General features: G+C 46.5%; 1 protein-coding gene across 2 annotated transcripts in view; it reads right to left on the reverse strand.

Moving 5' to 3' along the window:
* LOC119181373 (gamma-interferon-inducible lysosomal thiol reductase) overlaps window positions 1-16,035 on the reverse strand; it is an 88,249-nt gene that overhangs the window by 35,460 nt on the left and 36,754 nt on the right. The window contains exon 2 of one of the 2 annotated variants that reach the window (XM_075875275.1): window positions 518-586. The exons of the other annotated variant lie outside the window; for it this stretch is intronic. Coding sequence (XP_075731390.1) covers window positions 518-586 — 69 coding nt within the window. The remainder of the gene's footprint in view (window positions 1-517; window positions 587-16,035) is intronic. 2 annotated transcript variants of the gene reach the window in all.

Consider the following 16,035-nt stretch of genomic DNA (forward strand, 5'->3'; position numbering starts at 1 on the left):
TCCATAATACGAACATCTACGGACATGTGTGAAACAGCTAAGACTGAATCACTTTTGCGCATGCGTCGTTCACGAGGTGGTGCGAGCATCAGGCTACACGAGAAGCAAGGCGGAGCGCGGTGTAGCAAACAGCCATGCCAAGAAAAAAACACAAAATACCATAGCAGAGAGAGAAAAAAACAGTTAACGGAAATGAGTGATATGGTGATGATACGTTATGAGTGAAATGAGTGATATGGTGATGGTACGACAAAGTCAAGTGCTCATAAAAACATACCCCGAGAGAAAAAAAACAAGAAGACAAAAAGCTGACCAGCGCCGACATTGACGTGTGTGAGCAGCCGTATTTTTATTTTAATACACATTTTTTTTGACGGTGAACTGGGGGGGAGGGGGGCGGGTGCAGTCTGTGCAGGCATGCCACAGCACACCTCTACAACCATAGCATACTTTCTGTGTGCTTGACATAAATTTTGCATATTCGAGGCACATTTACGCATACGTGTGCATGGCCTACCGTTTTTGGATGGCACAGCCCCACCAGAGAGCATCCGTACGAGGTCATCAGAAATATTATGACTAGGAGCTGCAAGAGAAAGGAGACCAGCTGACACACACACACACACTGGACAGCGTACTCGAGTACACTGCACTTAGGGTGCCTTCTCTAACCCCCGTATTCACAAACGCTCCTCGACTCGACTTTCGCCCTTCACTTGACAGAGCACTGCGCCGCTGCTCAGCTGAAAATGACGCTGCGCTGCTCGAGAATCGCACCCCATTATCGCTGATATGCAGTGACTTGTGGTGACTAGAGAGGGCGCTTCCACCGGCTTTCTCGAGTGAAGGTGAAGCGTTGAGTGAAGGGACGTTCTAGAATACGGGGGTAAAACTGGTTTGGGTCGCATGCGTGTCGGTACAATAGACGAGTCTTCCGGACACAACTGAACAATTGTTCGGGGTACGCTGCATGCAACGCTGTTTTAACCTAGCCAAGTTGGCGCATGCTTTTGATTTCTCGGTATCGGGACTTCGCGTAACTGCAATAGATATACACCCGCATTCTAGAACGCCCCTTGACTCAACGCCCCACCTTCACTTGAGAAAGCCGATTAGAGCGCCATCTCTAGGCGGGGCAGGTCACTGCATATCAGCGATAATTTGCTGCTACTATTGTGTAGCGCAGCGCCATTTTCAGCCGAGCAGCGGCGCAGTGCTGAACTCTGTCAAGTGAATGGTGAAAGTCTAGCCGTGGAGCGTTTGTGAATACGGGCATTATACTTCGTTTTATACAGGCCTTGAGAGTGTGTGCGATGGATAAAGCTCACGCTATAGAGCTCATTGTTACACATGAACAATAAATAATAGCTAATGGAATGAAAAATAATGAGAATCCAAAGCGCGCCCGCCCAGCTCAGTGCTCGGTAGTTACCGAAGTTTATTGGCTTGAAAGCTATATAACCATACGCATGCGCAGGATTTTGAGGGGGATCTTCGCCCACTCCCTATCATGTCATTATATGGGTCTAAGTTGGCGCCCCCCCCCCACCTAGTCGCTGTGCCCTCCCCCCTCGATATAATGTCAATATATGGAACTGTCTTTCTGCCCTCTCCTCTTAGGCGACAAGACTTCTATAGATATAACCGACTCGCAACGTTAGTGAGTCGGCAATTCGCAGTAAAAACTTCGTTAATTAGAAAATTTCGTTAAATCGAAAGGTTGGTTAAATTGGGGGCTTCGCTTAAATAAAAAGAAAATCTACAAATTGTAAGCTTCGTTAAATCGCGAACATCGCGAATCCGGATTTTCAGTTGTGCGTTCTTGCATAGAAATCGGAGATTTTTTACTCTTTCGTATACTGATCGCAATCGACCTGTCGACCGTCACTGCGGGTTGGCGGGACTCGGCTGTTTCCTTAGCATACGAAGAGTTCGCAATCGCCACTGAATGGTTCATCGAGATATTGACGATTTTCATGTGTTCCTTGGTGTTAAGAAATCTCTGCTGTTCGGAAATAGTTTCGCCTTTAGCAGCAGGGGAGTAGATTAAGAGTTGGCTTTTTCTTTTTTTTAGACGCAAACTAACGAAGTCAACAGATCAGGGGGCGAAAGAGCATGGGAAGGCATCGTTTTTAATTGAAGTTCTGAACGGAATACATAGCTCGCGTACATTTATTCTGGCTTGGCGTGGTCGTACGCTTGCCTGTACGCTTCCTCTAATTCTATTTCATCCCGTAATTTAACGATAGATAAATTTCTCTAGCTGGTATTTTATAGCCACATTGAGGTTAATGGTTCATTTTCTTTCTTCCCGTGTGCTCAGATTTAGGTGCACGTTAAAGAAACCCAGGTGGTCGACATTTCTGGATCCCTCCACTACGGCGTCTCTCATAATCTTACGGTAGTTTTCGGACGTTAAACCTCACATATCAATCAATCAATCAATCAATCAATCAATCAATCAATCAATCAATCAATCAATCAATCAATTTCTTCTTTTTTCACAAAAAACGTTAGTTATAGTGTCGGATGTGACACCCACTCACTCCACACGCTCACCCACTCATTCACTCCACTCACCCAAACGTTCCGCTCACTCATTCCACTCACCCCATGAATCACTCACAGGTACGCACACTCACGCGCACACACAGTGAGGTGGAGTGAGGTCCGCGCATCTGTCGTTGGGAAAATCGACGGCTTGTACATACACCGCATTGTATACTTCCGTTATCGTTCGGGTGATTTGGCATACCAGTTGCGTATCCCGAGCGTCTAGCGTATGCCCACGGTATACGTATAAGAAAAGAAGGAAGGATGAAGATGTAGATACGAGGAAGGTAATATTTCGTACGACCGATTCAACGAAGCAGTCAGGGAGACGACCAGAGCAATCCAAGAGCGACTGAAGCGCAAACTGTACGACTTGGCGCGCGCTGCTGCTCGAACGCCACTTTTTTTTTCCCGCGCAATAAGATACACGTGCATTGCACACGCGTACACACCGGCAGCTCAGCGCTGCCCAACCCCCGAGAACACAATTTGCCACGACGTCCGAATCGGTTCTTTCCGGCTTTTCAGATCGAAGTGCCTATTGTGACGAGTTCCTTCTCCTCGTTTCTACGCTTTCTTTTTTTTTTCTTTGTAGCTTGAAGTTATCTCCTTTTCGGCGAAGCTTGTTACGAGTTGCAGATTTTTGTAGAGGCGACGATGTCATCGCGCGACAAGCGGCCTTTGCTGCAGTGCACTGGTTTGTAGGCCCGTGTGCTCAGATTTGGGTGCACGTTAAAGAACCCCAGGTGGTCGAAATTTCCGGAGCCCTCCACTACGGCGTCTCTCATAATCATATAGTGGTTTTGGGACGTTAAACCCCACATATCAATCAATCAATAAATCAATCAATCAACCAATCAATCAATGCAGTTGCGCCGGTCGTATGCGTATACTTGCAAGGCGCTGTTTTCCCATTCTTCGTGCATTGTCGATCGTGAGCCTGTCGCTGATCAGCTGTTACTGATATGAAAAGCTGATCTTTTATCGAGGTCGCTTGTCGTTTGTACGTTGCAACACTACATAGCTGCCTGGATACGAGTGCATGGCTGTCGTTGTTGCTTGAAGCAGGTGAAGTGTCGCCCATCTAAGCGCGTGGCTGAATTAGGTACGAGTTCCGGCGTGGGCTAAAGAAAAAAAAAACAAATAGGAGGGAGAATAGCGCAGGGCGATAGAACGCAAAACATAGGCCGGGAATATAAACGCCAAGCGTCTTTTGCTTTTATTTTCCCGATAAGGGAAAGAAATCGAGATTATTTTCTTTTATTTTACTCCCTTTACACTGACTTAGTAAATTATGTACTTGTATAATCTTGTTTGTATTGACTCATTCGTTTTATTTATAGCTTCTTCAGTCTGTTTCAAAGGGAAACACACAAAGAAAACAATTCCTTTTTTTTTTCAGTTTTACTAGTCTATAGTCAAAACGTCGAACCTTACTGCCTGCGTTGCGGTCCGCCAGCCTTTCACTATTTCCACACGAACGCCTGCATGCATGGTACAGAAAGTACGCCCGCCCCGATAGCGATGGAAAAAACCGGCTGACAGCACTTTTCTTTTTTTTTTCCGCTATTCGTATCTGTTTGCCACTACAGTGTATATTTCGCTGACGCCAAATTACCGCCTAGCCACGTGCTCGATCGAGAAAGTTTCGCATTTTCCCCACGTCGACAGATTGTTCGAAAAGCGGCTTCGACTCGTTGGTTAGTTGCGTGCACGACTGTCGGCGCTCTCCGTAAAAAAAAAAAAAAACGCCTATGTTTATTTCGACGTATGCTGCCGCCCCAGTAGAGTTCGCTTGGAATTCATGATTGTTTTCAGCATTTACTTGCTGCATTGGTCGCAGTGATCGTCATTAAACTGCTTCGCTTGAATAACCTTCTCGCATACCACTGTAATCTGTCTTGTTTAGGATAGTGAACCGGATGGTAGCCAGGCTAGTCCGTGCTTTTAGGGGCGAAGCTCCTTATGGTGTGGCTTGTGCGTCCCTCGTTGTAGTGCGTAACCACCGGTGGCACATACCCGAAAGAGCTGTCCTTAGAATGCCCGCTGCACGAGGGCGCTTGTATATGATGAATACATGATGAAAAGATGTGAGATGGCGGTACTTGTAGTGTTCACTAGATAGACGGACGGATGGATGGACAGAAATGCGAACGAACGGACGAACGCATGGACGGAAGCACGGGCGGACGGAAGCAATAACGAATGGACGGACGGAAGCACAAACGGACTGACGAACGTTTGTCCCCCAACCATCATTCACTCCGTGGGTAAACTGTGGGTTTTTCTTTAGCTTTGCCGCTTTGTTCTTTTGTTCGTTTTTTTTTTACAAGATACCTGAATGAACTTTAAAGGGACACCAAAGAGAAACATCAACTAGGTTTAGATTGACAAACTGCTCTTTCAGAACCCTAATGCTATATATTTCGCTATCACAAGTTTATCATTAGCAGAGGAAATCGAGGTTGTCTCATTTTGGAACTGCGCTGAAACGTCCGCGCCTGGCCAGAAATTCCTAAATACATTTTTCATATTTTAGTGACATTGGCTCGAGGAAGTCTTGGTAAACTTCGTATGCTAACTCTATGGCACCCACAGATGGCGCTTCATTTTTTATCAATCGGAAGCTACGCAGGACCCACTAGGCGCCTTCAAAATCTATGACGTCACGGTTTTTATTGCGCGAATCACAAGGAGGCGTCTTCCGCCGCATTTTTCTTTTCGTGCGTTGGTGGAAATGATGGCAATGCGACGAATCTGCTTTTATTTATGACCTGCGAGCATTTGTCTCGAAGAATACGTTCTCCCGAACTGATTTGATTGACGTTTGTGCTTCGGTTGCGAGTATCGAGGGCCTTTCAAGAGGACTTGTTATAAGATACTTCAGTGCGAACAAAGGACCGACAGTGCAAAAAGCTGCTTCGGTATAATGTTGATCTGCATCTGCCGTCTTGACAGCTACACAGAAAGGTGGCACTAAATTACTTAAGCCTGACGGTCCATTGTCATTTGTAGGGCGAAAAAAAGGAGGGGGGGGCGCTACAACAAAAATCTTAACAATGATTATCATGTCTTGTATCCCACAGTTTTTGAGGGGAAAAAAGTAGTATATGGTACTTCTTTCGGTGAGTTCGTTCTTGCCGAGTATTTGACTCTCTTTACGGAGACACGTTAACTCCGTTTTTGAGTCCCACGAATCTCCGAAGAGGTTACAATGATGTCGTAAGAAAGTTCTCGTGGCTCTTTAAAGTAAGTCGTATAGTGAGAAGCTAAGGCTCGAAAAGAAGAGCCAAGGAACTCTTCCTCTCCCCCCCCCCTTTTTTTAGAGGAAAAAAATATCTCCGAACGGTTCAAGTCGAACAATACGCTATATCGGTTGTCGGTTTGTTTCCTCCTCGCGCACTAGAAGAAGAAAAACCAACATATTTACAGCTACGTATAGACGTGGCGTTTTTTCCCCCCCATAACAACTGTGCGATTTTATGCACGACCACGGTTTTAGCTTGCAATTCGCGGCGTGAAAGTATCTAAATATAAATAACCCAACATTGGACTCGAGGAAAAAAGCAACAACTAACGCCGTGTTCACACTTTACCAATTCTTCTCTCGTTTTCTTGGTTCCCTTTCTCTCTCGCTTCCCACGAGAGAACTGCTTTGCGCGGTCTTTGTTAGCAATACATAGTAGCGCCAAAACTGCACCCGCCTCCTTTTTTTTTATCCAATCTGACACGGTTTTAGTGGCTTTTCCAGGTATATATACACTCACCTGTCCACGTGCGGAGCTCTTTGACGAGAAATCGATTTGCCGTAGGTAGGAGTGTTTCGAGACTGAGAGACGGGAACAAATAATGAAAGCGTGCATTCTGTTTTTCGCAACGGTCCGCGCGGCGATGAGGAAAAAGACGCGCGCCAATTCGGCTGTTTTCTTGTATTTCGAACAACAACAACAACAAAAACAACAACAACGACAACAACAACGACAACAAGACGACGACGACGACAACAAGACGACGACGACAACAAGAACGACGACGACAACAAGAACGACAACAAAAACGACAACAACAGAAACGACAAGAACAAGAACGACAAGAACAAGAACGACAAGAACAAGAACGACAAGAACAAGAACGACAAGAACAAGAACGACAAGAACAAGAACGACAAGAACAAGAACGACAAGAACAAGAACTACAAGAACAAGAACTACAAGAACAAGAACTACAAGAACAAGAACTACAAGAACAAGAACTACAAGAACAAGAACTACAAGAACAAGAACTACAAGAACAAGAACTACAAGAACAAGAACTACAAGAACAAGAACTACAAGAACAAGAACTACAAGAACAAGAACTACAAGAACAACAACGACAAGAAGAACAACGACAACAACAACGACAACAACAACAAGAACCAGAACAACAACAACACAAAAGATGAGTTTCCCGCAGCGACCACGGATGTGTTCTGCAGGGCTCGGGGCAGCCCGCGTGAATATTTTATTTTATCGATGATGAATCGAGCGACAACGGGAAACAGAATCGGAGAGGAGAACGGGGAGAGAGAAGAGAAAGAGTCCGCCTTGGCGGAACAGTGTCTACGGTGCTCGGCTATACCGACTCGGTGGTCGCGAGTTCGATCTTTGCCCTGGCGGTCGCCTTTCGATGAAGGCGGAATAGTAGAGGCCAGTGTGTACTTCACGGTGTCAGTTCACGTTGAAGAACAACATGGATGGTCGAAATTTACGGAGCCCTCCACTATCCATGCACGGCATCTCTCATAATCATATCGTGGTTTCGGAACGTCAAACACCATACCTTAGTATATTTTTTTTTGGATTTTCGGACGCGTGTCGAGACACCCTGTACGTTCGTCGTACAGGACAAGTACTTTGCGGCCGGAGCAGCATAATACGCTCAGTCGCTTTTCCGTTATCTAAAGCCGAACAATGTGTGAAGTGGATAGCGCCCAGTTTTCAGAGGTTGTGCACTGGGCGTTCTTGTTATAACTGTAGAATAATGGCAAATTATTTGACGGGACACGCACTGGCTGTGTGTGAATATTTCCCATTTGAGTCGTCAATATTGCACTGTCCGTCTACAGTTATGCCGAGTTTTGAAAAAGGGAAACGTGCCCCGCCGCGGTGGTCTAGAAGGTACTCGGCTGCTGACCCGCAGGTCGCGGGATCGAATCCAGGCTGCGGCGGCTGCATTTCCGATGGAGGCGGAAATGTTGTAGGCCCGTGTGCTCAGATTCGGGTGCACGTTAAAGAACCCCAGGTGGTCGAAATTTCCGGAGCCCTCCACTACGGCGTCTCTCATAATCATATGGTGGTTTTGGGACGTTAAACCCCACATATCAATCAATCAAAAAGAGAAACGCGAGCGAGCCAGGCGATTACTATTCTAGAACAAGAAAAGCTCCCCTAAGACTCTTGAAAGGGGAAAAAAAAAGAAAACAATCGAACCTAGTTCTAACCAAGCAAAAATTCTACGAACTGCGGAGAACAATGATTTGTCCATCGTGTTTGCATGCATGATATACCGCTTAACCAGAGGCTTAAATCATGCGTGGATCATTGCAGTCCAGCTAATGTGCCCCTTTAATTTGAGTTACTTGACGGTTAAGTATAGTGCATTCAAGTAGTCCTTAAGGTCGATTCCTTTTTAATGCGTTCTCGCGTTCATATACCCCTCAGCTGTGTGACGCTATGGAAATCACAAAAGGCACTCGACCAATTCAAAGAAGACTAAATAGAACAGTGCAGTTGAGTACTCGAGCTCGGACCCCATGTTCGTTTCTCGAATTTAACTTCAAAACTTGATTTAACTCTCATGTGTATAACAATACAAACCATATTAGCTCTGTAATGCCCACTGTATCATATTTGGTACATTGAATTTGATACTCCAATAAAGCTATTGTAGGTGTCACGGTAACCAGCTATTGCAGATCTGACATGTTTCGAAGAAGGTACAATGACTTGCATTTTATACGATAGTAATTATTTTCAATTATTACTAATAAAGTTATGGCTCAGACAAAATTTAATTCATATTTTATGAAAATAAACTGCACAACAGGAGTAAAAACAGTCAGCGTTTTCTCGCATTTTTTTTGAAGGCATAACTGTTCGTGAATACAACAGGGTTAAAAAACGGCCTCCATATATTCTTATTTATGTCTCCCCTTGTAATTTTTCTCGATTAACGCGACTTTGCGTAACAGCGCTAGACATGCGACAATGACAGGGACATATCTTCTAAACTACTCCGCCGTTAAATCTGCTTGTAGACTATTTTACGGTGGGATTTCAGTACCACGATGTGTGTTTTTCATGTTTAAGTAAGTACTAAACGAAGTGATGCGATAGTCGAATACACACGAAAACGGTTGGATTAGTGCACACGGCGTTTCATGGCTTCATTTTAATTCGCATCGCATTATACAAAATAAGAAAATATCGACTTGACACCCCAAGATGGCGGCGCGCTCAGTTGTCTTAGGCAACGCCTCCTCTAGGAAGATGCCTGCCGCATGAGAAAAAACAAAAACAAAACAGCTGCCACATCCTTTCCCTCCTTCATTCTGAAAATGTTCTCGGTCGCTAGCGTCACCTGTGGCGGACGCTGCAACAACGCAAAACTTTGCATGGCCTCCGAAACAGTGGTGCATAGTTGCAGGTCTCGAACAACTCTCGACTGACGCGCCCCTATGGGCCGCAGATGAAAAACGCTTAGCTGGTACCGCCCGTCGCCGTGATAAAGTGAGCTTTAGCCGTTATAATAGTGTCGGTCGCGTGCGCCACCGCGCGGAGCTTGTTTAAAACTGAAGGCAGGCCAACTCCGCTGGGAGCGCGAGCCATTCCTCAGGCATCTTTCTAGAGGTGGCGTTGTCTTAGGTAAAATAGCCAATAGAGCTACAACCGCTGCTGAAACAAGCCTTAAACCTCGTTAGGCCTAACGGTTTGATCGCGTGCCCCTCGGTATCCTTGGGAACAGGTTTCTGATTGCATTCGGCGCAGGCTTCTTCTTCTGCTGCTCATTCACTCTGATCTTGTTGGTTTTTGTCTCGATAGGCTTTATTCAGCTTCGACCGGGCCGTAAATGCAGCGTGGAAGCTATAGACTTGCAGGATTCGCGGAGGAAAGATGTTTGGCACGTGCACGCGACGAGACTGACCGCAACAACCGTGGCTCCTCGTTTGGCCCGGCTTGCAGGCGGACGCCGAGCGTTGACCGGAGCATTAATTCGGGCTCCCGGAAAGGAACCGCGTGGGTCTTCCGCGTGACTCGTCTTGAGCAGCGTACGTGGCGTTATGGACACTTTTTTTTTGTTTGTTGCTACGTGTGATGGGCCTTTAATTGGCGGTAGACGGGCTATAACGTTCGTCCGTTCGGTGGGCCACAAAAATCGACGCATGCTGTTGATGCGGAGCGAAACTTTTGTAATTAATGTTCTGCCTACAGTGTAGTGTGAAGATAAGTTAAGCTATTGGTATTCGGAAACCGGTAAATTTTTTGAAGCGCCGAAAGGCAGAATTCTCTTTTATCCACCGTGTTTTCCGCACAAGTACTCGCTTGTAGACGCCTATTTTTAAACTTATGGAAATTTTTGTCGCATTTTTTTCCTTGCACTAACAGAACCACGTGGAATGTTTTGAAAAACAGTGCACGTCTCTCTCTCTCTCTCTCTCTCTCTCTCTCATTCTCTCACTTATTTTTTTAGTTGTGTACTTGGCAAGCCTCGATAAGTGCACCCATCCTCACTTCTATAAGCTCTTCGAATGCGCGAAACTCATCAGCGGAAAGAGGAATTATTCCCGATGAACCGGATGGACATGTACACTCTCGTCCTTTATGAAAGGGAACACGCGAACGAGCGTGCTGCGGCGGCTGCCTACAGCACCATCAACCGACAGCAGCAGGAAACACGTTTGCTTTCGGCGTCATCTGTTGCCGAAAAAAATAATAACGAGTTATGACCGGTAGACAAGCGCTGCTAGATCGCTCGCTCTCTCTCTCTATCTCTGATCACGCCTGCAGTGTGTAGTCCACTGCCAACCTATCAAACGTTCTTCGCGACCATGGCGCAAGCTGCAATAATCGCCCGATATCGCTCGCCGCGCTAGCGATCAGGTCGTAATCTAGCGGCGCTTGTCTACCGGCCATAACTCGTTATCTTGCTTGGCCATAGATGACGCTGAAAGCGAACGTGTTTCCTTTTGCTGCCGGTTGATGGCGCTGTTAGGCAGCCGCCGCAGTGCGCAGGCCACGCGTTCACGTGTTCCCTTTCATGAAGGGACGACAGTGTACACTGCATACAAAGCCCAGTCGAAGAACGAAGAACCAAGACGACTTTGATCTTTTCCGATATTATAGAGGTGGTCGGTGTCGCGCCGAACGAGTCGTCGGTTTTCAGAAGTTCATGTCGCGCCGCCTTCTTCTAAGCGGGCCTTCCTCACGGGAGGAATCGGCGTGATGCGCACACGCCCGGAAGCGCCTCATTTGCATATCGTGACGCGCCGTCGCGCAAGATGCGCGTCCGCTTTGCACATTCTGTCTAGCGGCCTGCCTGCTTGTCTGCCTGCCTGCCTGAGCCGCTTTTGCGAAGCCGGTCCACGCCTGATTCGTGCCGAATGCGTATAGCATATATAGTATGTAACTCATCTCAGCAGTTCGGTTCAGCGCTGTCGGAGTTGCGGCAACAGCCTTAGAAAAGAACCCACACAGGTGCGCTGTAAAAGTGTATGTTGAGCACGTATAGACCCCCTGCGAATCTTTGTGCAGTCTGCACATCGTCCGCACATTGTCTACACATCGTCCGCACTCAGTCTATCGCATCGTTTGCACATTGCTGGCCTGTCATCTGCTCAACGTACATTTAGTTAGCGACAGCAGCTAGTTATCGACGCAGGAACGATTCTTAACGTATAGTGGTCAGTCGCGTTGCGTTCCTTGTAAGCAGCAAGATTAGTAAATAATTGCCGAAAATAACAGAACGGGGTCAACGGACTACGTGCATGCAATATGCCTAAATGCTTTATGGAGTAACCTGTAACTGCTGAATGTGGTGTGTGTAGGCGGTTAACTGCGTGCGCGAGTATCTGCTGTTGTGAGCAACGTTTGAGAAGTGTGTGTGTGTGTGTGTGTGTGTGTGTGTGTGTGTGTGTGTGTGTGTGTGTGCGTGTGTGTGTGTGATAAATATAAAGTTACAAAATACTTGCACGCTGACCTAAGAGCACCAGGTGAAACACACTCACATTGTGATTGTCAATGGAAAGAAATTTCTCTTCCCTACTATAATTGCCGATACATTTCGTTTCTTCGTACTTTGTTAATTCTTGATTAAGGAGACAAGAAACAAATACGCACTACGAACTTGTATATATTTTCAAGCTTCTACTTGAGGCTAGAAGCAAATGATTTGATATTTTGATCGAAGAATTCAGTATATCCGATCCTCCAACTTCTGTTGAGTACAGGTGTCTATAGAGGGTACGACGTGATATTGATATTAACCCGGAGATTCTCGTTTAAGTGGAGCAGGACGCTTTGGCGTTACTGTACTCACCCTCACAGCCTTGTCATCGCTGAACGCAACTAACGGGACGGTGTGCCGTATAGGTGCGTCGAGAGCACGCCCCGCTTATGGAAGAGCAGCTGCGGTGAAGTCGCGGAAGCGTCTTCTGCCGTGCAGCCCAGTCGCCTCCCCTTTCGGACCTTCCTCGACTTTTTTTTAAATACATTTTGCTTTTCGGCTAAGTGTGGCGTCTGCGTGCGTGATTGGAAATTTAAGGAGCGGTCGCCCGTTTACGGTCTGCAAGGCCCAGTCAGCGAGGAAACCGGACGATGCTATGCCGGACTTCTTGCTTGACGATGTTATAAGTGCCCCGAGTAGTATGTATCGCACTGGATCTGATGGGATAATGGTTGCGGTTTTACGCCCCAAAACTACGATGTGATTGTGTGGGACGCCGTAGAGGAGGTCTCCGGAAATTTTGACCATCCGGTGTTCTTTAACGAGCACTTATATCTAGTGCAAGGGACTCGAGCATTTCATCTCTCTCGAAACGCTGCCGCCGCGCCCGGGATTCGATCCCGCGACCTTCGGGTCCGCAGTCGAGTGCCGTAATCACTAGAGCACCGTGGCGGGCGCACCGAATCAAGGAAAAACCCTTGTGCGTGTGTGTGCGTATGAAGGGTGCCTATAGTTTGCACGGTGGTTCAGAACCTCTGCGCGAAGAAGTGTGAGCCTTCCAGGGGTAGTTGCCGAATACATGATCGTGTTTACATAATCGTGCTGCAATTGATTAGAATGATTATGAGTGGGTTACAATTTTTCAGCGGATTTGTGGATCATCCGTGGGACGTTGTAAGTGCATCAACGCGTGGCATAAGGAGACAGCTCTCTTCGTCTATCTATCTATCTATCTATCTATCTATCTATCTATCTATCTGTCTATCTATCTATCTGTCTGTCTGTCTGTCTGTCTGTCTGTCTGTCTGTCTGTCTGTCTGTCTGTCTGTCTGTCTGTCTGTCTGTCTGTCTGTCTGTCTGTCTGTCTGTCTGTCTGTCTGTCTGTCTGTCTGTCTGTCTGTCTGTCTGTCTGTCTGTCTGTCTGTCTGTCTGTCTGTCTGTCTGTCTGTCTGTCTGTCTGTCTGTCTGTCTGTCTGTCTGTCTGTCTGTCTGTCTGTCTGTCTGTCTGTCTGTCTGTCTGTCTGTCTGTCTGTCTGTCTGTCTGTCTGTCTGTCTGTCTGTCTGTCTGTCTGTCTGTCTGTCTGTCTGTCTGTCTGTCTGTCTGTCTGTCTAATCGTTGCCATATCGCTCATCGGAGTTATTGCATCTCACGCCAGACAAATCGGCGCACGCGTTCCGGGAGCGAAGCGGAAGAGGACAAAAAGGACAGTAGTGATACTTTTTTTATCTGCCACACACATCCAAGCTCGGGCCTCTGCCTTAAAAAAAGGAAGAAAATAAAGAAAGGCATGCGACTCAGTACAGAAGTCCCAGTTTTCAGGCTTGCCATTGCGATCATCGTAGTGCATACCTGGATTACATGTGCTGGACCAAAGAAGGGAACACAGGGCTGTGCTAGCGCAAATAAACGAGGACCAAAGAAAGGAGCACAGGGCTACAATGTTTCTTGTGTGTCGTGCAAACTAGCTCATCAGTCGGCTCACTCGGATTCAGATCGTGCCGTTAGTTTGAGTGAGTTCTACTGATGACTGATATCGAGTGAGTAATAATTTGGCGAGTCTGGAACGGAGCGAGTCCGGTTGAACAAATATGTCGTGACTGCGAGTCTCAGTGAGTGCCACGATTTAGGGACGAAGCTTGTCTTAGTCTAACCTTGTCCTGCGTGTGTCGTAGCCGAGAGAAGAGACGAGAATATAAGGAAGGCAGTATCTCTGCCTTTCATCCCTCTCTCATATGTGAAGCTTTTTAGGGCCTTAGGGTATCCAGATAAATAAAAAAATAAATGAATGAATATATAAACAAATCCCCTGGAGTCATCCATTATACAATCAAGAACCGTTCCAGCGTGTATTTATTGCCACCAAGGTCAAATCGAGATGAAAAAAGCGCGCCCCACTGTTTGCGTTTCTTTTCAACCCGTTGTGGGGCACCGCGGCGGGGCGCCGATCACGGATGCCAGTGCGAAACGGACCTGTGGTAGCGCTGCATCCAATCCCGGAGGCGGAGGCAATGCCAAACTATGCTAAGTGCGGAAACGTTTGGAAGCAGGAAAGGGGGAGGGGATAAATGCAATGGACTGAGAGGAAAATGAATAGGCTGTATAGGCCTTCGAGTTGTTTAAGGCAGATGTATAACGGGTGGTGCGAGGTAGAGTTTCCCTGAAATGTCTATTGAAATTCAATTCAACGTCGCGCATAATTCATTCAAATTAAAGTGCTGGCTTTCTGAGGGCATACGCAAGGTTCAACTCAGTAACAGAGCATTAATTTTTCTTTTTTTTTTCGTTTTTGCGCATATGTACACCAATGGCTTGCACCCGCTTTAAACGTACTTAAGGACGTACACAAACGGCCATAGGAACCCTCTCACAAATCGTTATTAACTATATTGTCTTTACTGAAGTTCAATCAGCTTCAATAGTGTATGTCGAGACGCAGTTGAATACCGAACATCGTTCCTGTAAGAGAAAAAAGCTCTTGCGTATGAAATCTTGCAACTCGCGCGTACATGTACCTACGCTTTCGTAGCTCCTCGTAAAACTCGTCGTTCGATTGTGAGCGATTCATTAGAACCTCTTTTGCGTAGAGCGTTGCTAACGTGATTCCAACACACAAGCGTATATACAGCGTGGCGGAGGCCGAGATCACTGACCATGCAGGATTGACTGTAGTTATACAAGCCGCGCTATTGTGCGTCGTACGCGTGCATCCAGTCAAGAAAGAGAGCAGCGCTGCATGAGGAACAGCAGCAGCTGGTGCAGGCGCGACTCGGCTCAACGGGTGCCTGCTACACAATGGGAGGCGAGATCACGCTTCACGCTATTGAGGGCTGTATATAAATAGAGCCACCGAGACGCCATTGATTTCAGTGTATACTTGCTGCGTAGGCCCGATGTGCCCGTGGTTAATGAGCGTAACACACACACACACACACACACACACACACACACACACACACACACACACACACACGCGCGCGCACGCACGCACGCACACACACACGCACATACATACATACATACATACATACATACATACATACATACATACATACATACATACATACATACATACATACATACATACATACATACATATTCTTACCTAAAGTGAAACCACCATGCTCAGTTTCCTTCGATTTATTATTACTATTTTTCTTCACTATTGATGTAGGGGGAGTCCACTCCCAAAAGTTTAGGGCAAGCGGCACACCATTCTTTCATGGATTTTACATCGTTTCACATTCTTTCAGTTTCTCAACTGCAGTCAATATATGAATTGTACGTGGTGTTCTTATTGAATGTGTGTTGCGTTCATATTAAGTTTGTGTTCAATAGTACATTTCGTGGCTTTCACCTAAATATCATGTATTACCTTTTTTAATGGGCGTTTTTCAGAGCCTGTTCTCACTGTATACGAGTGGCTTTGTGTGGCATGTAATGGCAATGCGCTAACAGAACATCTATAGGTAATTTTCTTCTTAATATGGTGCAGCAGCAATCCTGTAGCACTGTACATCCTTTATTTTAACGGGACGTCCCCGTTTCACCGCCTCCTAAACTATGTCGTCCCATTATGCGCGCTGGCCACGCTAACGAAATTCGTCACGTCGCTTGCTTAGTGGCGGAATTAGGCGAGATCATTCCGTGGGCGAGACCGACCACGCTCGCTTGTTACACGCCACGTCATTCCTCATTCAGCGGTGAACTCATTATACCGTGTGCAAAAAGTAAAAAAAAAGAACAAATAAGAGACGCGCTAGTGCGTTGTAATCTATACA

The sequence above is a fragment of the Rhipicephalus microplus genome, chromosome 10 (assembly GCF_043290135.1).
Source record: "Rhipicephalus microplus isolate Deutch F79 chromosome 10, USDA_Rmic, whole genome shotgun sequence".
In the NCBI taxonomy this organism is placed as follows: domain Eukaryota; kingdom Metazoa; phylum Arthropoda; class Arachnida; order Ixodida; family Ixodidae; genus Rhipicephalus; species Rhipicephalus microplus.